Raw genomic sequence first — 23,451 nt, 5'->3', positions numbered from 1 at the left:
TTTATATTGGGTAAGTATGACATCTGTTCTTTGGTTTGCATTAGGTCTGTCACAGGCCAACTGAGTTTGGTGTCCCTGTGGCTGGTTACTTACCAAAGAAAAGAAATATTTTGATTTAAACATTATCTAGTCTTCTGTTATTTTACAGTAAATTATGGGTTTCAAGATTTTAAATTGACATGACTATCTCAACTGCATATGACTCTTCTATATTTGCATGTATCACAGAAAAGACATACAATAAACTGTTGGTAGAAAGATTAATATTAATGAACAGCAATGTAGAAGCAGACATTAGTATTTAGACTCGAATACTAATGGATGTGTCTGACTTTAGGGGTATGATAAAATAATTAGGTTGATTTAAACAAACCAACAAACAAAACAAAACAAACAAAGAAAGCAATAGAACTGATACATTCAGATGAAATTCCTTTAATGTAGTCATCCTGGGTAAACATATACTTTATTTGAAAATATATACTGTATCTAAAACCATTTTGAAAATCTCTTTTTGGAAGAGTGAGTTCATCAGCTACCAAATTCACACCTGCCCTTGACCAAAATATCAGCCAATGTTTCATCCAAATTATGTCTGTTATTCCACTCAGAATGGTACAGGACTATTGTTTCCTCAAATCCACCTGAGAAGGTAAAGAGCAGCCTTGTGTTTAGTGAGCTTACTGAGTTCCCTGCTTTGAGAGTGGTTTTGGGAAGTACAAAATGGTTTGTGTTGCAGACGCATAGGTTTTGGAATCAGATCTGGTTTTGAATCCTAGATTAGCTATTTAGCCACTGAATTACGTTGGGCAAGATGTGTAGCTTTTTTTTTTTTTAAAGATTTTTTAAAATTTATTTATGTATACAAGAACTGGGTGTGGTGTGTGTGTGTGTGTGTGTGTGTGTGTGTGTGAGAGAGAGAGAGAGAGAGAGAGGATTCATCAGAGAGAGAGTGGGGAGCAGAACAGCCGGATTTAGGGGTGAACTACACTGCCGAGGGTAGCAGCGGGAAAGACAGGAGAGGTCTGCTTGCCATGTGGGTTAGCTCCCTGGCCCGGGATTGAACTCAGGATGCAGGGGCAATTGCATGGTAGCTCTGAGGCTTAACTATGCCACCAGGGAGGCCCAGATGTGTTGCTTTTTGGAACTTGGTTTCCTCTTCATCTCAGTAAAACTGGGATGATAATACATAACCATTAGAATCACTGATTAAATTGGCTTGCTTACAAAGTAAGGATCAAATGAGTGCTAGTTGCTTATTATAGATTTATATATAATGGTATGTATTTATATATGGTAAAAAATCATTAAATATCATTATATATATATATATGGTAAAAATTATCATTAAAGTATTTTGGCAGAGGTAGCAGTTATTTTCTAATAATTGAGGCTAGCAGATACTTTGGTATAGTTATGCGGAAAAAGTGTGGGAATCCTGTTTTTTGCCACTGCCATGTAAGACAGCAATGAAATTGGGAGGGCCAGTTATGCCAGATATGGACGCATATAGCAGCAACTGGTATTGGTTTCTCTTGAGTTTCAAACCCATATTCTGTCTTACCTACAGGATTCAAAGTAGCTTCACACATCTTGGGTAATTATACATTTCTAATTGAGATTTCATCCTGTGCATTTTTGCCCTCCAGTTAACAATCCATGTGGATATAACAATGGGGACTGTGAGCAGGTCTGTGTTCTCAGCCACGTAACAGATAATGATGGTTTGGGTTACCGCTGTAAGTGCACGCTGGGCTTCGATCTGGATGTGGATGGACGCCACTGTGTGGGTAAGAAATCTATTTGGGGCTATGCTTTGGGCAGGGAGCTGTGGTTATGTGCTACCCCTGGACTGGACCAGTTCCCTGTCATACTTCTTCGGTGAGAATAAGCTTTCAGTAGCTCACTCCCTTTACACAGCTACACGTTTGAAAACGTTTATTTCAGTCCTTTGAGCCTTTCCTTTAATCCCATCTCTGGGGTTTCCTTGTGCTCTCTTTCTTCTTTGTGTCCTTCCTGAAATCTTTGTCTCTTTTTGTTAACTGTGTTCTTGAAATTCCACCGAATTTAATTTTGAGTTTGTAGTGTGTACCCCTTTTCTACTTTAGATGTTAGCCTTCGCTTTCATGGAAGGCCTTCCTGCCACTAACATTGTTTCTAACTATTGTATCAACACTACATTGTCTAATAATATTGCTTTAAAATTTCTTTTACAGTTTTTATCTTTGTTTTTGGTATACCTTCTTCATCTCTCTTTTTGATTTCCTGACATGCTGCCACTGTCACCTTCTTTGATTTAAATCTCACTCCTTCTTTGTTATTTCTTCCCTCTCCTTTTTACACTCCCTCCTTTATTTTTTCCAAGTAATTTACCTGATTGCTGCTGATTCTTCTCTTTTCCTGGTCTTAATGCTTAAAAAATTAATCTAACTTGAGAGATTTGATGAAATTACCATGAAATTCAGTTAATATTGCTTTAGAAATTCAGCACATGGACACCATCTTTTGCATAAATAAATTGTAAGGTTAAATTTCTTGGGAAGAAGAAAGATGCTGCTTGTATTACTTACATAGATACTTTTCTTTTTCCTTCCTCACATTATTTCTAACATTATTTCCTCACATTATTTCTATGTTTTCCACAGGTTGACATTTTTGTGTTTATTTCAGAATTATAAAGTCTGCTTTATGGATGTATTAGTAATGTCTCCAGAATTTGGAGAAAGTAAGAACCATGCCGGGACTAATTGCACTGTGTTTTTCTTCCTACAGCTGTTAAGCATTTCTTGATTTTTTCATCTGAAGTGAGTGTTCGTGGGATTCCGTTCAATCTTTCTACCCAGGAAGATGTCATGGTTCCAGTGACAGGAAGTCCTTCTTTCTTTGTTGGGCTGGATTTCGATGCCCAGGAGAACACTATCTTTTTTTCAGACATATCGAAAAAAATGATTTACAAACAAAAAATTGATGGCACGGGTGAGAAAGGATCTTAACTTTTTTTTATCTTTTGTCCATTTTCAGTAATAATACTGCTCATCTCCACAATCAGAGTTTGCATTCATTTCATTTCTTTAAATATTTTATTTATTTATTTATCAAAAGATTTATTTATCTATTAATTAAAAGATTTATTTATTTATTTATTTATTTCTACAAGCACTGGGTACAGTCAGAAGAGCGGGAGGGTGAGAGAATTCACCAGAGCCAGAGCAGGGAGCAGAGCAGGCAGAAGGACTGAAGCACACTGCTGAGGGGAGCAGCCGGCGGCAGGAGAGGTCTGCGCGCCATGTGGGATCCTCCTCTGGTGGCCTGGGAGCAGCTGGGGATAGAACCAGCGTTGCAGAGGCTGCGGGCAGCTTTGCAACCCAGCACTCAACCGCTGCGCCACGGGGGAGGCCCCAATATTTATTTTGTTTATACAAGAGCTGGTGTACAGGCCGGAGTCGCGGGAGGGTGAGAGGATTCGCCAGAGACAGAGCGGGGAGCAGAACAGGCAGACAGACCGAAAACACTGCTGAGGGGAGCAGCGGGTGAGACAGGAGAGGTCTGCTGCGCCATGTGGGCAGCTCCCTAGACGGCTGGGAATCAAACTGGTGCTTCAGAGGCTGCGGACAGCTTCACGGCTCTACGTTCAACCCGCTGCGCCACTGGGGAGGCCCTGCATTCATTTTTTTTAATAGACTTTTTTTTAAATTTTATATATTTTTTACATCATTTTTCATTTTTGCACAATGTATGTATTTTCATCTTGGTTATACTCACCATATAATTCCCCCCCCCCTTGTTTTGATCCTACTCCCTCCTCCCCCTGTAGTGTGTCTCTGGTTTACAGTTACTTGTTGATTTTGATTTTTACTTTATTATAATTAGTCTTTTTCCTGGTCCCACAATGCTAAGCTTACAATATACTTTTAAGTTAGGAAAAGAAATCTATTGTTTTCCTTAAGAATTAAGGAAAATTAAGTTAAAAAGAATACTTTCCCTTAACTTAATTTGGACTAATAAATGAAAAACACCTAGAATAATGCCTGAAATAGTCAATAAATGTCAACTATTACTATAGTTGTTGTCAATGAAAAACCATGTTACACTGCTCCACACTACCCCCAACCCAAACCTGCATTACAGAGGTAATTGCTTGCCATTTTTTTTAGCTGTTCCTTCATTATTTGTCTCCATGTTTCTAAATACTTTGTTTAAACTATTTCTTGATAAGTCATTTTAGATATTTATTTCTTTGTTATCCATGAAGATTTTATTATTTAGCATTTCTCTCCCCCAAATTCTCTCCCTCATTATCTCTAAAAGAATTAGATTGTGATTTTGATTAAGTTAATTAGATTCTCAGCTTGATTAAGTTAATAGTGACTATTTACATGACTGATATAAATATAATGTTATTTTTCGTTAAGACAGCTAGTATTCTGTGATGGCATTTCTTGAATGATTTTTTTAAATTTTTTCCCTGGAAATTAACAATTGCTCGATTTTTATTTGCTTACTTTTCTATAAAATTATTATATATTTTCACCAAGTGCTCCAACTTATCTCTCAAATTATCTATCTATCTATCTATCTATCTATCTATCTATCTATCTATGTATCTCTCTATTTATCATCTAATGCAAATGATATAATTTTTTTCCCCTGTGGTTGAAATCCCTTGTTTCCTTTGGGACTCATTACTTTCTGGATATGGTACATTGCTTTTGTCTTTCAGCTTCCCTGGATCTTCTGTTTCTGGCAAGTCATTTTTATTTCCAGATTTATTAACTTACTTGGCTGAAACACATTATATAGTAGCTTCTTATGAAGAATGGGTAGGGTGGCATATTGTTTGAATCTTTGAATGTCTGACAGTGTTTTTACTTGGCCCTCTCTTTGATGATTTGTCTGGGTATAGAGTTGTAGGGTGAAATTTTATTTCAGAAGCTTGAAGACATTGCTCCACTGTGTTTAGTATCTTGTTGAGAGTCCAGTGCCATTTAGAAACACCATGTCTATGTATGTGACCTTTTTCTTGTTGCTTATTTTCATTCTTTTCTGGAGATAGCTAATTTTTCCTTAGTAGGTACTTCCATTATCCTTCTAGATTTGGGAAGCAGAGAGGCATAGCTGGCAGTACAAGAAACAGGGAGTAGAGGACCCATCAGTTCAGTATTCACATCACCCCCCTGTACTCAGTTCTGTGTCCACCCTGAGCTTCCATTGTGCATCATGTTCTGATCCCACAGCCTTACTGCCTTTGTTCCTCCAGAGAAGAAATTCTCTCTGGTGTGACTGAGAACATAGATGGAGGGAAGTGGCACAGAAGGTCAGGGCCTGGGAGGGACCAGAATTCTAATTGCTTCTTGTAACAACTATTTACTAAGTCCCTCGGTTGCTCACTGCTGCCTTCTGCAGAATCAGATCCTGCTGAATAAGTATATGATGAGAGATCTACACACACTTTGGAAGAGACAGGGAGTAGGGGGTGGTAACTCTCTAAATGCTGAGAGAGGGAAGGCTGACATCCATCTATGTAGAGGCCGCCACATATTTTTCTGAATATTCCAATCAATTTGAGCTCTTATCAAAAGGCAGTATTTGGTTTCTAAGCTGCACACCAATTGTCTCCTATAGATACCCTCACAGGCCAGCTTCCCTTACTTTGTCAAACTGGAATTCTCATTATGTTTTTTTTTTTTAATTAATTTCAAGTTCACATTATGAGCAGTTTACCTTTTAAAATATTCTTATAGTCAGTGTTTAAACACTCCATGTTGTAGTGAAGAATGGATTACACTGCTCTGCTCTTTCAAGTGAGAATATTGTCAATGAATATACAGAAAATGAGTGTTTAAAAACAAAACTCAAGATTGACTGAATGAAACTTTCAGTATTCTCCAACGATTATCCTTTCTCTTTTCAAAATTATTATTATTATTATTATTTTTACTGATGTCCCCAGTGATCCATTCTCACCCATCCTTCTACTCTTCAGTTCCAGCCCTCTCTCTACTTCACTTCATGGGCAAACTTCTTGAAAGATTGCTTTATGCTCTCCCTATTTCCACATTTCTCACTTATTCCTTACTTAAGGAATTTGGCTGTAAGATCTCTGGAAACCCTGTCATCCCAGTCACCTCCAACCTCTTTGTTAAGAGCTTTCAGTCTCTGTCTTTGGTACTTTAGTCATCTTCTTAAAGTGTTTTATATTTCTTGACCATTCTTTCTAGTATTCCTTAAAGGTCTTTCTCTTTGCCCATCCTATACAGAACTGATCTTTAGTGTTCAATATGGGTCCTCTTTCCTTCTGCATTTTCAGCAGAATTTCACACATTTCATATTTTTTAATTACCATCTAGTTAGCGATAATAAATCAGTGTTGGGAGACTTATGATAGAGCATTTTGGAACGTTTTCCCTCCTAAGATGAGGAATGAGAGAAAGGTCAGGGAAGACTTCTTGCAGGTGATCCAAGCTCTTTTTCTGAGGCTCAGCACTAGCTGCCCTTTGGGATCTCACCTAGGTATATACCCCAATCACCTCAAAAGCAATATGTCTAAACATATTGCTATTTCTCAGAGACGTCATCATGCCTTCCTCCTATTTCTCATAGACTTCATGCCTTTCTCTTCCCCATTACCCTTAGAAATCTGGTGGTCACCTGAATTTCTCTCTCTCTCTCTCTCTCTCTCACCCTTTTTCCCTCTCCTTTTCTTGGCCTCTATCATTAGCTCATTAACTTCTAGCTGTGCTCTGGAGTATGTGAAGTTCCCCAGATTTGCCATTTTCTTTGGGAAATCTCCACCTAGACCTCCACCTTCCTATGTGCTCCATCCTGAGCCTGTTCCTTCATGCCACCTGCTGCCTGGTGCCCACCACCATCACAGCATCCACGACTCTTTAATTTTTGCCTCTTGACCTAATTAGGCTTCCTCCTCTCTTTCCCACTTTATTATATATACGTTGGAGGAAATGTCCACATCTGTCAAGATGCTTCAACTTCTCTATGCCTCAAGTTCCTTATATGTATTGTGAGTTGCTATTGTGAGGATGGATGAATCCATATAAAATACTGGGTCCAGTTCCCAGTTGATAGTAAGTGCTCATTGTAAGCTATTTATATTAATATTGTTGGCGATATCATGCTTCTTAAATATCTATTGTGATGCTGAGCACAGAGAGGGTTTTCTTTTAACAATTTGCTGAATAAATAATGGGAAAAGCACCTGATTTTTTTCCTTTCTACTTCACAAGAAAGAGATGTGATTTATTTGGTTCAGATTTTCTTTAGTGGAAAAAGAAAAAAAGGCCTGAGGGTTAGGGGGAGGCTTGAAAATTTTACAAAGAGGAAAGTGGTCTTTTTTTCCCTCTTGTACCTACTTTTAATTTTCTTTCTGGTATCTTTGCTGGTCTTTTCCAAACTTGGCAACTTTGTGTCTATGAAAAACTGTTGATGGAGAGGGTTGGGCGGTAATGCATCAGAGATACCCCCTGGTAGTACCTGGCAGTGTCAGCTTATCAGAGCTGTCTGTGGGTAGTGTTTGTGAGTATGTGAACTCAGGTATCTCTTCTTCAGATGTTCTGCAATGAAAAAATTTTTTCTGGAAGGTTGAACAAGGGAGTAAATCCAGGCCATACCACTCCTGGGGCTGTTTATCAGAATCATATCTATTCTTTGAGATCCAAATTTTGGGGAATGGATAGATACTTGGTTTATCTCATGTTGTTGCTCAGCAGTTTAATTTTTTAAAAAGAATTCTACATATGTTACTGAAATATGTTCAAAAATATGAAACAAAATTTAAATATGTTACAGTAGGACAATGTGTATCTTACAAAATATGCTTAGCTTGAAATATGTCCATAATTTGATTGCAGGAAGAGAAATTCTCACAGCTAACAAGGTGGAAAGTGTTGAAAGTTTGACTTTTGACTGGATTTCAAAGAATCTCTACTGGACAGATGCTTTTTATAGGGATGTCAGTGTCATGAGGCTAACTGATAAATCCAGGCGCCAAATAATCCAGAATTTAAATAACCCACGATCAATTGTAGTTCATCCTGTTGCTGGGTAAGTGTTTTTCTGAGAGTTTGAAGGTAGGTCTTTTAAAGCCATTGAAAGATGACTGTAAGTATTTGGCAAGTTCAGCAAATATAAATTAAACTATATACATTGAAATTACCTTATATTTTATCCCTTTAGCATAAGTTTAAGTAATTACTTTACCTACTTCAAAAAAACTTTCTCCTATGTTTGGACATTCCCAGTTTTGTTTTGTTTTTTTTTTCCCCGCAGTTGCCAAGGATTAAATAATGTAATACATATTCAGTAGGGAAGGAATAACTGGCCAGGAGATTTATCAGGAAAGATTAATATTCTTTTCCTGCTGTAGTATATTGATATAAAACTTAACAAAACTTTAATCATTCAGTAGTTTTCAGAATGAAGTCTCTCATTTCAAAAAGTTTCATATTTAACCATTCCATAATTGATGGTGTCAGACAAAAAAAGCATTCCAATATTCATTCTAGTTTCTGACCTGATTTAAATATGTTTAATAGCTAACATGTTTATTTGGAACAAGACTGAGTTAGGTAGTCATATTTGAATGGAATAATTGAAAAAAAGATGACTGGTAATTCGCTAAAGTCTGATTCGCAGAGGACTAATAGTGAACCCTTTACATATATAACCTCATGCAATACAAAAGCTAGTTTGTGAGTGATATATATAGATATAAATACATGTCTTAGAGATAATGAATCAAGCCTTAGATAAAATAACTTGCTTAAGGACCTATAGCTATTAAGCAATAGTTAATATTCAAATTCAAGGCCTGTCTTAATGCAAAGCCTGTGGATCTAACAACTCTGCATACTGCTTTTAGAGTGTCTATTTTTTTTTAAAGATTTATTTTATTTATACAAGAGCTGGGGTACGGGCCAGAGGTGCAGGAGGGTAAAAGGATTCACCAGAGACAGAGTGGGGAGCAGAACAGGCAGACAGACTGAAAGGACTGCTGAGGGGAGCAGTGGACGAGACAGAAGAGGTCTGCTGCACCATGTGGGACTCTCTCTGGACGGCTGGGAATCGAACTGCACCGCAGAGGCTGCAGACAGCTTCACAGGGCTATGTTCAACCCTCTGTGCCACCACGGAGGCTCCTTCTAGTGTCTATTTTATGTTATTTAAACATTTTTTTTAAATTGAAGTAACATTAAGTTATAACATTATGTAAGTTTCAGGTGTGCATCATTATAAATCAAGGTCTATATATACTACATTAGGTTCACAACTAAAATTCTATCCCTTACCATAAAATTAACCTCATTTACCTGATTTACAACACCACCCCCACTCTCTTCCCGACTAATACCCTTCCCCAAACCATTAATTTGATCTTATGGTTTATTTTGTTTTATTTAGTTCATTTTTGGGGTTTCTTTTTATGCCACACATAAATAAAATCATACCATGTTTGCCTTTCTCTGATTTATTTCACTAAACATAATGCCCTCTACATCCATTGTTGCTAATAACAGAATTTTATCTTTTTTTATAGCTGAGTAGTTTTATATTTTAGTTTTCTCCTTGTGATAAAACAAACATTTAAAAAATGATGACATTGCTGGTGAGAAATTTTGTTGCCTTATTTGTAGTTAAATAGTTGATTTCCTAATGAATTTATCTTAAAATAAATCTTGGTGTTTGGTTTTGAAAAGCTGTTAAATTTTTTTTTTAATGATTTAAGATAATATTAAATTAATCACATTTCAGAAAGTTGCATGTTGGAAAGGGCTAATTTTCTTTCCTAAAGCTTCTTATGAAGCTTTCTCCTGTGCCCACTAGGCTTGGATAATATATTGTTTGATTTGTATGCATTCTTCTTCAGGCATGAAAGACTTTCCTGAAAATTTAACAATTCCTTATAGAGGATGACTAAGAACAAACTAGAGATAAGAGAGATTAAAATCTGTAAATCTGTTTTCTTGTTCTTAAGTTTATTGTCATTTCAGCAACATGGAGTTTTAAAAGTGTTGCCTGTTTCTTTTCAAAGAATCTACCTGGTTTCAATAGTTTTAGATCCTCAAGTCTAGAACAGATCTTCTCAGTTCTGGATGTCCATTTTAATGCCATTTGTTTGTAAGTTTGATTATATGTTGGTAGCTGAACTTTTTGTGTGTGTGTGTGTAGAAGAACTGGGGTGTAGGTCAGAGGTGCAGAGGGGTGAGAGGATTCACCAGAGACAGAGTGGGGAGCAGAACAAGCAGATTAACTGAAATACACTGCTAAGGGGAGCAGTGGGTGAGACAGGAGAGGTCTGCTGTGCCATGTGGGTTAGCTCCCTGGCCAGGGATAAAACTCAGGCTATAATTGTAATAGCACTGAGACTTAACCCCTAGGCTACTATGGAGCCCTGATAGCTGAGCTTCCAATTAAGAATTAAATCAGGTGTAAATATGCTAATAAGCATTTTTTTTTTCTGTGTAAATCCTCTAACATATACCGATAATGAAATAAATTTCTCAGTGTCTAGAGAATCTAGGTTTGTGTCATCTCTCTCTAAATCCTGTAGTTTGTCTCAGTGTTAATATCTTTGATTTAATCCCTCTTTTTCTAGATATATATTCTTCACTGATTGGTTCCGTCCTGCTAAAATTATGAGAGCATGGTGTGATGGATCTCACCTTTTGCCTATAGTAAACACTACTCTTGGATGGCCCAATGGGCTGGCCATTGATTGGGGGTAAGTAGAAACCATTCTGAATTCCTGAGTTCCCACTTACTGTGGAATACATAGGAGGCAATATATGTATTATGATGGAGTGAGGAAACTAATTCTACTCACCCTCAGATATTTTAATGTCATTGGTGACGGGAGAGGATGTAGAATACAAACATAGTTGGCGGTTTCTGCTGGGACAAAAGCTAATGCTTTCCTGAATATTCGGAGGAAGGTCAGCATGGAGGAGGCAAATCCAAGCCCCATTTGAAATAGGTTAGAGATTGATGAAGTGCAGGTGATGTGTAATTTAGTCCACAGGGCATTTTGGGTTAGGAAATCTTCATCAATTAGCAAAAAAATTTATATTTGCCTAAATGCACTTTTGGAGAATTTTTGATATATGTTACAGTTCTCAAAACATTGAACTATCTAGGAATACAAGAAGAGGTAACAGAGTAAAAAAAGTTACAGATATAAATTACCTAAGTAGTTTGTGGGAGAGAAAAAAAATACATTGAACCTTTCAAATGTTGATTTAAAAACGCTGATAAAATTTCAAAATATTGGGCCTCCCCGGTGGCGCAGCGGTTGAGCGCTGGGTTGCGAAGCTGCCCGCAGCCTCTGCAGTGCCGGTTCGATCCCCGGCTGCTCCCCGGCCACCGGAGGAGGGTCCCACATGGCGTGCAGACCTCTCCTGCCGCCCGCTGCTCCCCTCAGCAGTGTACTTCGGTCCTTCTGCCTTCTCTGCTCCCTCTTCTGGTGAATTCTCTCACCCTCCCACACTTCTGACTGTACCCGGTGCTTGTATGTATAAACAAACAATTAAATCTTTAAAAAAAAAAAATTTCAAAATATTGGTTACTATCAACATTTTTCATAGCGTGTTGATTTCGCAAGAAGCTTTCTAAAGCAGTTTATTGAAAATCACTTTATGATATGGGCAAGTGTGGTTTTGTGGAAAGTGAGTGTAACATACGCATCTGGAAAAAATGTCAGAACAATATAGTCTATGAAAAGAGTTAACCATAAAAAAAAACCCATTAAAAAAGTTAATCAGAAAGAAAGAAAGAAAGAAGGAAGGAAGAAAGGAAGGAAAGAAAATCATAAAATTATTAAAATTTATTGAATATAATTTAAATTTTAAAAATTTTGTTTAATAAATGTGTCCTCTGATCATACTGTTTTTGAATGACCTCAGAGTATAGGGTTCTTTTCTGGTTTCTGAATAACAGATAACTAAGTATTTTATTATTTTAGTGCTTTACGATTATACTGGGTGGATGCCTTTTTTGATAAAATTGAGCACAGCACCTTTGATGGTTTAGATAGAAGGACCCTGGACCATATACAGCAGATGACACATCCATTTGGACTCACTGTCTTTGAAGGTAAATTTTGAAGCAATAGAACTGTGTGGTGTTTTTATATTTTGCAAATTGTAACAGAAGACTCATTTGGTCATCTCATAACTCCAGAAAAGCTGGTCACTTTAGCATACAAAAAATGGAAAAAATGCTATTCTGTATAAACAAACATTTGGTTTATTGACTGATTCTTACTTTTAGAATGTATTTTGGTGTCGGGCACTTTTAGATAATATTAACCATTGATATGGGTATAGGTATAACACTTTGTAGATTATATTTTATAAAATTATACAGTTTAATATCCCAGATACTCTGTGGTATAAGTGTCCTATGAGGAAATAGCAAATTACTGCCTTCATCATTTTCAAGAATAAAATAAAAAGAGTTGTCTGAAGTAACTATTGTAGAATTTCATTTTCTGATATTGGAAAGACCTTCACAGTCCTTGTGGAAAAATGATTGCACCTGTCATCAATTGTATACTCACTGAATGACTGAAGTTTTGTAGTTACAATGTTGTGTATGTGACAGAACCTTAGTTACACAGACTTGTTAGGATATGGCTTGTGAAGTACAGCAAGTCTTTGTTGTTTTTTTTCATCAGCCTTTCCAAATAATTTAATGCTACTTGTTAAAATTGTTGGGAGCAAGAGATTCTGGGATACTGCAATAACAAAATCACACCAATGTATCAGTTTTCCTTCTCCCAACATCCCTCTTCAGGATAGGCATGCTGTTGTGAGTTGAGTTGCTGGGATTAAGAATGTAGTTTAATACTGGATTTGTTTAATCTTGAACAAAGTTTCTGTAGCCACTGCACTGCACTGAAGTGCCAGGCTGAGAGAAGAGGGACTACACCTATCTTGGTTCTGCCTGACAAACCATACTTAGTCTAGTAAGAGGGTTGCTGTTCAGTGACTCACCAAAGGTCCTATTCATATACATATGCTTGTTAAAATCTCTTATTCTGAGTATTTAGCATTGTGCTTTCAAAAACTAGAAATTGACTATAAATCAAAGGCTTTCTTGCACACATAGTGTGGAATGAATAGTAAATATATTGCCTATTCCATCCTGCTGTCTATTTATTTGTGGAGGAGTGGATGGTATTTAAAAATATTTTAAAAATGCTCTTGTGAGATTTTTGATAAGATGAGTCAATTATAAATATTCATTTCTCCCAGCCCCAATACATTCACTCCCTTTTCACTAATGATGTCAGACACAGGCTATTTGCTGTCAAGTAGCAACATTATTAAGAATGTAAAGTTTTCTTACGTTTTTTGGGAATATTTTTGGAGTTGAATAGAGGTGGTTTCACTACATTTTGGTTCCATCAGTATGACAAAAATTGAGCACAGTGAAACATTCACAAAATTGAAGAAATAATGATAATAGTAACAACAGCTAGTTTCTTCTGACGCTGCCCTTCATTTTGAATTTTTTATAGAAAGTTCTTTATTACACAACACAATGGAAATTATGCATCTTTTTAATGAAAGATTAGAACTGCTTGACTATCTGTGCACCACACGAGCTGGACAGCATGTTGAAATCCTTATCTGTTTAAGTATTGTAAGATACCTTACTGAGAATTAAAATATTACCAGTTAGTCTGTATAACTTGATTAGTTATTGATTAGATTATTGATAGTGCAATTAATGAAAAGTTAGTGACCTCTTAGACATTTTCTGTTTAGTTGTGATTTTTTGTTAGTTCAGCTATTGTTTAAGAGAAAATCCACTTGGATTCAATCCTTTCTTTTAAAAACTCTGTTGAAACATGTATATTTACTTTCCTGATTTGGTAGTGAGTGTAAAGTGAATATGATTTGATTTCTAATGTTTAGAATCTTGCACTACCTCTATGTTACCATTTAAGTTTCATGGAACAGTATTGTGATTGTCAGTATAGGCACACTTCTGTGGATGATTTTATTGATCTCCAAACATACACTGAAAATTTCTTTTGGGTTTGAGCTGACCCTTCCTTTTCAACAGCTTCTTTAATTAGAGTTGAATTAAAACAATTCATGTTCTCATTAAGACATGACATGTGGAATGTTTGACCTGGAAAGGCACTCAGAGATGGTTTAGTCTAGTTCCTGAAATTTACTAGAAGTATTTGCCTCAGAGCACTCAGCAGGTTAGTGCTCTAAGTTCCCACTTAGAAGTTAGTGCTCTAAGTTCCCACTTAGTGCTTTAAGTTCCCACCTGTGTAGCACCATCTACACTCCGTTATTCAATTACCTTGAGGTTATTTATTTATTTATTTATTTATTTTTTGTGGGACCCTCGCCAGCGGCCAGGGAATGAACTGGTGCTGCAGAGGCTGCCGGCAGCCTCGCAGCCCAGCACTCAACCACTGTGCCACCAGGGGAGGCCCTAGCTTGAGGTTATTTTTAGTTTTACCCATAGAAGTCTAAACCTAATTGTTATTAAGTTTCATCACTATACTCTATACATGCTTGTCTGAACCTGGACTCTGGTATCATTGGATGTAATGTAATCATAGAAAATGATTACAGAAACACATTGCAGATCTGTAGAAGAAAAGCTCACATTTGCAAGAAGCCTCGCAGGTCTATTGCATTTTTCCAAGTGATTTGTAAGTGAGGTGTGACCAAAAATACTCATCTTCTGTGTTCCTTCTTAGACTTTGTATTTTTTACTGACTGGAGACTGGGTGCTATTGTTCGAGTCAGGAAAATGAATGGTGGAGATATGACAGTTATCCGAAGTGGCATCAGACGTATAATGCATGTGAAATCATATGATGCCAACACTCAGACTGGTGAGTGAGATGGCCATGCTCTTTTATATTGATGCATTTATTTAACATGGTGGCTCCTTTTTCCTTCAAGTACCTATTATTTAATGTAACCCCTGATAGTTTTATATTCCTGTAACACAAATCACTTAACAATGTGACTTAAAATCTCTGTTTAACTCTGCAAATCCTAAAATTGTCGGGAAAAACACCTTTGTTTAACTGAATGTTGCATTTTGCATGCTAGTTTCTAAGAGTATGCTACTTTTTAGTATTGAGTCTGAAAAATGTTTGTTCCCATTTGTTTTTCATGACAAACCAAACCTAATGGAGATGTGCATCACTTATTATCTAAGGACATTGCTTTTTCAGGTTCTAACTACTGTAATCGGCCCACCCACCCGAATGGTGACTGCAGCCACTTCTGCTTCCCAGTGCCAAATTTCCAGCGGGTTTGTGGTTGCCCTTATGGAATGAGGCTGACTTCCAATCACTTGACATGTGTGGAAGACCAGACCCATGAACCACCCGTTGAGCTGTGTGGCTCTTCATCCTTCCTCTGTGACAATGGCAAATGTGTGCCTAATCATTTCCGCTGTGATGGAGTCAATGACTGTCACGATAATAGTGACGAACATCTGTGTGGCACATTTAGTAAGTGATTTATACACTGGACAAACTTTCTGGAATTAGTAGAATAGAAAGAGATGCATTTAAAAAAGAGTTCGGGGCTACCTCTCTGGGAAAAATCTTTTACAATAGATTTCCTACTTGTTCCTGTACTCCAAAGCTTTTAGGAAGAAGGCAATAAATATTATTCACAGACAATGTTACAAATGATTTCTAGCATTGATTTGGATTATCTTTAATAAAATTTCTCTCTGACCTTGGGTGTTGAGTCTAAGAAACAGTTATCACATCTTGGCAACTCAAAATCAAAATAAATTGGATATAATCTTTATTATCTGAGAGAATAGTTTAACAGAATAGATACTAGCAATAATAGCTTTTGAAAAATCTCATGTGCTATGTTTTCCCCCTATTTGGTGTAAATTAGGAGTGAAATAGAGGCTTTAACCTTTACATTGTACTTTTGATATGAATTCAATCTAGAAAATTTGTAGACTAGTGAATATTATTGTAGAAGACAAAAGTATTCCATTAGAATAAGATTTAGAAAAGAGGACAGTTGGTATTTCAGAGATCTCTATCAAGGTGAGGTTAAAGTAATAATAACCTGTGTTTTAAAGAGACAAATGATAGATTTGAAAATAAAAATACCCATTTGTACTTTTTCCTAAAATTTCTAAAATTTCTTTCCTTTATTGTATTATCTTTCTGTTTCTAAAAGGGCTAATTTTTACCTGAATAGTGTATCAACTTGCATTTTTTCAGTTCACCCATTTTCAATATTACTATAGATTGTTTGTGGTGATGATTGGAGAAAGTAGAGCTTAGAAACCAAGAATGGGCCTTCGAGGCACACCAACTACAACATGGATCTTGAGGAGTTTCCCAAATCCCTCAGTCTCAGTTTCCTCATCTGTAAAATTCAGATAATTATATGTACCTTACAGTATTATAGCCATTAAGAGAGAAAATTAAGAGAGAAAAATATATTGAAGGCATTTATAAAAGTACCTTGTTTATGATTAAGTGCTAAATAAATATCAGCCAATGATGATGATGGTGATGTTGATGATAACTTTTACAATTCTTAGTTTGTCTAATGCTCCTATTAAAAAGGATTGGGCCTTTACATGGTAATAACTCATTGAAAAGATTGCAGAAACAAATGTCATCACGACCAGTTTGTTTCTGTTGTAGATAATACCTGTGCATCGTCAGCATTCACCTGTGGCCATGGAGGAGAGTGCATCCCTGCACATTGGCGCTGTGATGAGCACAATGACTGTGCAGATGGCAGTGATGAGCAGAACTGCCCCACCCATGCCCCCACTTCTTGCCATGAGTCCCTCTTCACCTGTAATAATAGCCGGTGTATCCCAAGGAACTGGCTGTGTGACACAGATAACGATTGTGGGGATGGATCTGATGAAACTAATTGCGGTCAGTTTTAAACTAGTTTCTCTTGGTGTTATCAGTGTAGGAAATAGCTTTGATCCATCAGTAAGCCTGGCACACTTTCCTTTAAGGCTCACACTATTTTCATTGTATCTTAGCCACCTCTGTTCTACCTGCCAGTAGACTAGGAGAGCAAAGACAAAGGATGTTTAGGGTCTTAAATATTGAATTCTATGGAAACAAATCAGAGACTGTGTCTGAAGTTTAAAGATTTATTTATTTATACATACAAGTACTGGGGTACAGGCCAGAGGTGGGGGGGGGGTGAGAGGATTCACCAGAGACAGAGTGGGAAACAGAACAGGCAGATTGACTGAATTACACTGCTAAGGGGAGCAGCGGGCGAGTCAGGAAAGATCTGCTGTACCATGTGGGTCTCCTCCCTGGCTGGGGATTGAACTTGTGCTGCAGTGGCTGTGGGTAGCTTCATAGTGCTCTGCCTTAACCCCTTGCCCCACCAGGGAGGCCCCTGTGTCAGAAGTTTAATATGCAGATAGAAGCTGAGAAAAACCCCTCACCCAACCAGTTATATATTTAGAACAATTTTTCCCCTAAATCATGCAAGTATACTAAATATTTGGCTATTGTTTTTTCTTTTTATTTGATACAAGTGAAAGGAAATATCCTAAAGAGGCTAGAACAACATCCTAGTAACCTTAGATACCTGTTTTTCATCTTGCCAGTTCTGATTTCCTCTACGTTTTTTATTTTCATGGATCACATTTCCCTGGACTAAGTTCTAGTGTTGGTCACATGACTAAGCAAGTCACTTTTCACAAGTCATAAGTCATTTATGTTTCATATGGCTTGATTTTGCATTTAGGGCAGCCAGCACAATTGACTCTAAGGCTGTGTCTCTTTAGTAAAGTAGGACTGTGAGTTTTAGGATTGTTCTGCTTAGACTTTGGATTAAATCTACTTATCATGATCTACTGACTGTTGCTTCGAGACATATGTTCATGCTTACCATGCAGCTCAATTGGACTCCATAGCTTGGCTATAGTGGAGAGTCATGAGCTTAATAGTATTGATGAAATATAGTCTAGTCCAAGCCCGTGATATTTATTTTCTAAGAATGGCCTTTTAAGGCCTAATCCCAGTTTTGACTGTGCCCTATAACCTTTTTTTTTCCTGTTTCCAAAATGGTTCTAGCTTTGAGTGCTCTTTGGCAATGTGGCAGACTTAATGAATTTTGAACACGCATACAACTGAGATAACATCTATTTCTTTAGCATTTTTCAGTTTGGCTCTGGTACATATTGAACAAGAAATAAACTGTCCCTTGGTTTTGTCTTCGAATGACACTAGGATCAACAGAGATGTGCCTATCTAGTCAGTTTCAGTGCCCTGACCATCGATGTATTGACTTATCTTTTGTCTGTGATGGATCCAAGGACTGTGTTGATGGATCTGATGAGAAAGACTGTGGTAAGTGGATTGCTTTATTTTTATTGATGGTGTTTAGTAAAGTCTCAATGTTTATTCATTTTTCTCCTGGAGAAAATTTCTAATTCTTTTCTTTTTCATTCTTAGTTGTTAATTGCACTACTTTACAATTCAAATGTGCCTCTGAGAATCGGTGTATTAGCAACATATATCGCTGTGATGGTGTTTTTGACTGTACTGACAACTCTGATGAGATGAGCTGTCGTAAGTACCATCAAGTGTGTTTCAGATGAAGAGATTATTTCATTTTTACTAGAATTCGTGTTACCACAGATTTTCTCTCAAATTGGAGGGAGGGCGGCCTAAATTACAAAGTATTATCAAAGAATGAAGGCAGTGTTAAACATGTAATAAAGTTGACTAGGCATTATCAAGTAATGATTTATAATAGTAAATCAAGTGGTTGTATAAATGAGCATTTTCATATAGTCCTATAGGTAGGTTAAATATTTCTCAGATTTTTTTTCAAACTATATTTTTCTTACAACTTCCCCAATTAGTGGGTTTCACATTTTTGAGACTTAATATATCTAGAAAGATATTTTAATAGTTTCTTTTAAACCTCAGAAAGAAGATCAAATCATGGTACAGATAAGGTGCTTGATATGACTCTAGTGGACTTGTTCTTTCAACTATTATTTGTTGGGTAGATAGTAAGATGTTATAAGTGGTTGTTGTCTTTGTTCTAGTAAGAGAATCATTAGAATAATGAGAATAATTAAAGCAAGTAGACAGTTACTAGGAACTTAGAAATGATATAGATAAAATTAGTTGGAACTTCTAAGAAAAGAAATCCCTTCTAGTCATGTGATTCAGGGAGGGCTTCATGGAAAATAAGTCTGATGGATTTGTAATCTCTACAGGCTCTCACTTTTTGTGTGTTAACTAGATTTCAGATTTGTGAGAATGTTCAGTGAGATGGGTCATTTGTGAATAATGGTATTTTGGATCATAAATACAGCTTTCTATCAATTCTCCTTCCCAATCAGAAAATAAGTGTTTAAATGTAAGGATAAAAAGAGGAGTGAAATAAAATGCTTACATACTTCATAGGTATGTGCCATACCCCAAAAATTGTTAATCAGTGATTTCCCCATTTCACATTGAAAACATGGAATTTTTCTGTGATCTGAGGGTAAACTACTAATTGCCACTGACTTAACTTATGAGGTCTCTGGGAGGGAGTTTGGTTTTACCCCTGTGAAATTGTCAAGCAATCTTATCTGTCTTTTGAGGATTGTTTGATGAGTAGTGTGTGAAGAGTTTGCAAGAAATTAAAGATTTACTGTCATCCTTTGTTTATTTAATGTGTGCTGGTTTCATTGGATATAGCTCATTTGAAGGGAAATTATAACATCCAAATATCTGATATTAAACACACACGTGACTTCAAAGTAATAATGACTATTTAGGCTCTATAGCAATGCTCTCTGATTCTTTAGGAAAGAGAGATATCTCTTATTATTTAATCTGTAATTGAATGAACATTCAAACTGCAGGACACAGTTTGTTTTCAGATCGACTAATTAAATATGTAAAGATTTTTGTATCGGAGAGTACCCTATATCATATTGGATTTTATTTTATTTTATTTTTTTTAATTTTTTTTTATATATATAGAGGCATGTTTTCTTTCTTTCTTTCTTTATTTGTTTGTTTTTGTTTATACACGCACTGGGTACAGTCAGAAGCGCGGGAGGGTGAGAGAATTCACCAGAGCCAGAGCGGAGAGCAGAGCAGGCAGAAGGACCGAAGTACACTGCTGAGGGGAGCAGCGGGCGGCAGGAGAGGTCTGCGCGCCATGCGGGACCCTCCTCTGGTGGCCGGGGAGCAGCCGGGGATCGAACCGGCGCCGCAGAGGCCGCGGGCAGCTTCGCAACCCAGCGCTCAACCGCTGCGCCACCGGGGAGGCCCCATATTGGATTTTAATATTAGGTTTCTCATAGCTGTCACTATCAACCTATTATTAACCTCACATAATTTTTTGTGAGTCTAGGAGTTATATAGTAGGCACTATTGTATTCACAAGCCCATTTTCCCTATGCTTTTCTCTTAGCATCCAGACCTCCTGGCATGTGCCACCCAGATGAATTTCAGTGCCAAGCAGATGGTATCTGCATCCCGGGGGGTTGGGAGTGTGATGGGCACGTAGACTGCATCTCTGGATCCGATGAGCATCATGGCTGTGTCCCCAGAACGTGCCCTCCATCTCATTTTTTATGCGACAATGGACTCTGCGTCAACAAAATGTGGCTCTGTGATGGGGACAATGACTGCAGGGATATGAGTGATGAGAAGGACTGCCCTACTCAGGCCTTTCACTGTCCCAGTTGGCAATGGCACTGCGTTGGCTCTAACATCTGTTTGAATCTGACTGCAGTGTGTGATGGCATCTCTGACTGCCCCAATGGGACTGATGAGTCCCCACTTTGCAGTAAGTTTCCTGACCACAGTTTACTGGCCATGAATTCATTCTGTGTGGCCTGCTATGCATCACCATTGTCATAGTCACAATGTAGCTTTTGAGAAAGGGATCTCAGTTCTTTTATGAGTTCAAATCTGTGTAGGGATAATCATTATGGAATTCAAATAAATCACTGGATCATATTTCTCATTAAATTCTTTGCACTTGGTTCTGTGTTTTTACTTCTTTTTGTATCATTGATTAATTAGAAAATGAGATGAAATAAGGCCATTAGATTTTCAATTAAATTTGGTTCTGTTTGTAATATGATCGCAAATTTTTCTAACTTTAATATTTTCTAATTTCAATCAGAACTTGCCACAAAACAAATGAAGTCTGGGGATTTGTGTATACTGTGATTAAAATCCTATGATTGGCATGTAATCCTAATTACTGTCCTTTCTTTCTTTCCTCTTTAATCAATGCTCACTCTCAGATGAACCTCCACCAGGTATGACTGTGAAATATTTACATGTGTTGTGCTTGTGCTGAAAATGTCCTAATCATTTTGACTTGCTTCCCTTTCTAGTGTATGTTCTGTATTGACACTTATGAATAAGTCAGAGTACACATGGAAATAGAGGGCATTTGTATCCACAGGCATTTCAGTTATCTTTGGGTGATTTCAGTCATTGCTGTTCTCACCCTGAGAGTAAGAATGATGGCATGTTAGTGGACCTGTGTCTTCTGTTCTTTCGTTTTCCATTTATTCACTTTTATATCTTACTCTTAAATGTCAAAGTCTTATCATTCATTTCTGTATGGGTGGAGAATGACAGGACGCAAGAGGGTAATAATTTAAGTCTCTTTGCATCTTTATCAATGACATGTGTTTTTGGATGTCAGTGGTATTTCCCCAAGTCTCTTTCATTGCACTAAATGGAGTTAACTAGAGAGGTGTAGTGCACAGAGGGGTCCAACTCCAGTGGATGTGAAGGATAGTAAATCCTCAGCAAACTAGAGCAGACACTGAATAGACTTTAGAGCTCATCTAGGTGAATGCTGCTCTTACATCTTACCTGGGTATTACCTTGAAGGTGGTCTAAGACTTCATGACAAATATTACAATGGGGTGAACCAGAGGAGCTGATTGCTGACATTCTGCCTTTGTGATTTTCTTTCTTTACTCTAGATCAACACAGTTGCTTAAATTCCAATGCTGGCTGTACCCACACATGTATTCAAGGGCCCTTTGGGGCTTACTGCCTGTGTCCATCAGGATACCTACTCGCCAATGATTCTAAGACCTGTGAAGACATAGATGAATGTGATATTCCAGGCTTTTGTAGTCAGCACTGCCACAATTTGAGAGGTTCATTTCGGTGTTGGTGTGATCAAGAATACATGTTAGACTCTGATGAGAGGACTTGTAAAGTTACAGGTAATGACTGAACTTGAAAGTTAACTGACTCCAGCCAATGTAAATAGCACACTCCAGAACTTAAGATTAAAATGCCATATTGTATGCATTGACAGTGTTGATTAGGAATCAAATGGACTCAAATCTGGATAGAGCCTCTTTAAAACCTCAATTTCTGAGGATTAAATGAGTGAATACACATAAAGATTTTGGTGTATTTTTGGAAACAGAGGTTAAAACACATATGGGCAAGAGATGATTTCTAAAAAAATTGTTTTAAATAATATCCAAGTGTTTTTTATATTATTTAAAAATGACTCCTATATCATATTATTTAAAATGTCTTTATATCATGCTTAGTGAAATCAATTCAGTCATATTAATTCAAACTCAATAGCTGATTTCAACTTAATTAAAAACAACCATATATTTAAAAGTGACACATTATGGTGATCATGATGAAATATATACAGATGTCAAATTATAAATTATATAATGTGATAAACCAGTGTTACTTCAATAAAAATTTAAGAAAACAGGATAAATCAACAGTAAAATATGTGACCAAGGGAAGGTGGTTTATACAAAATAGACAGTTTCATTTTTTTCTCAAGTAGAAGCCTGAATGGCTCAGGTGCTAAATTTGGTCTTTATCCTCATTGCTTGTTTTCCATTATGGATCCAGTGGTATTGCTCTAGTCTTTGTCTTCTTTCAGAAAGTAGGAAAGGAAAAGAGAGAGTGGAGGACAAGTAACTTCCTTTTAAGGATGTGACCTGAAATTTGATATATCCTTTGTGCTCACATCCTATTGGTCAGAGCTTCATCATATAGTCTCTCCAAGCTGAAATGGGTGCAGAGAAATGTCTTTAGCTGGGTGGTGATGTGTCACACTAAATCTTGGCATGAATTATTAGTAAAAAGGATGAAAAGTAGATTTTGGAAGACAATTAGAAGTCTCTGCCACAGCTGAATACCTTGAGGTACACAAAATTTTTAAGACACTACTCTTATTATCAAGAAGCCTACAGTCTAAGAAGGATGACAAGGAAAGTACAAAAGTAACTACTGTAACACGAAGAATGCAAGTGTAGCTCATTCCATGTTGACATTTTAGACAAAGAAAATATAGAAAGATATTTATGTAAAAGCACTTTTAAATATGAAAATCAGCTATTAAAATAAGGAATGAAGTGATTAAAATCATTTTTATGGGGACTTCCCCCCATTACTATAGTTTGGAATTTC

General features: G+C 36.9%; 1 protein-coding gene across 1 annotated transcript in view; it reads left to right on the top strand.

Moving 5' to 3' along the window:
- The window catches only part of LRP2 (LDL receptor related protein 2), a 190,065-nt gene that overhangs the window by 72,326 nt on the left and 94,288 nt on the right, over positions 1-23,451 (top strand). The window contains exons 15-26 of the mRNA XM_037523480.2: positions 1,650-1,790; positions 2,773-2,976; positions 7,866-8,058; positions 10,609-10,734; positions 11,971-12,101; positions 14,737-14,874; positions 15,223-15,504; positions 16,678-16,920; positions 18,244-18,363; positions 18,469-18,585; positions 20,438-20,815; positions 21,978-22,226. Coding sequence (XP_037379377.1) covers positions 1,650-1,790; positions 2,773-2,976; positions 7,866-8,058; positions 10,609-10,734; positions 11,971-12,101; positions 14,737-14,874; positions 15,223-15,504; positions 16,678-16,920; positions 18,244-18,363; positions 18,469-18,585; positions 20,438-20,815; positions 21,978-22,226 — 2,322 coding nt within the window. The remainder of the gene's footprint in view (positions 1-1,649; positions 1,791-2,772; positions 2,977-7,865; positions 8,059-10,608; positions 10,735-11,970; positions 12,102-14,736; positions 14,875-15,222; positions 15,505-16,677; positions 16,921-18,243; positions 18,364-18,468; positions 18,586-20,437; positions 20,816-21,977; positions 22,227-23,451) is intronic.

The sequence above is a fragment of the Talpa occidentalis genome, unplaced genomic scaffold (assembly GCF_014898055.3).
Source record: "Talpa occidentalis isolate TD23 unplaced genomic scaffold, MPIMG_talOcc4v2.1 talOcc4.3, whole genome shotgun sequence".
Classification (NCBI taxonomy): domain Eukaryota; kingdom Metazoa; phylum Chordata; class Mammalia; order Eulipotyphla; family Talpidae; genus Talpa; species Talpa occidentalis.
Note: the sequence above shows the minus strand (reverse complement) of the source record. Positions and strands in the feature narration are given on the sequence as shown.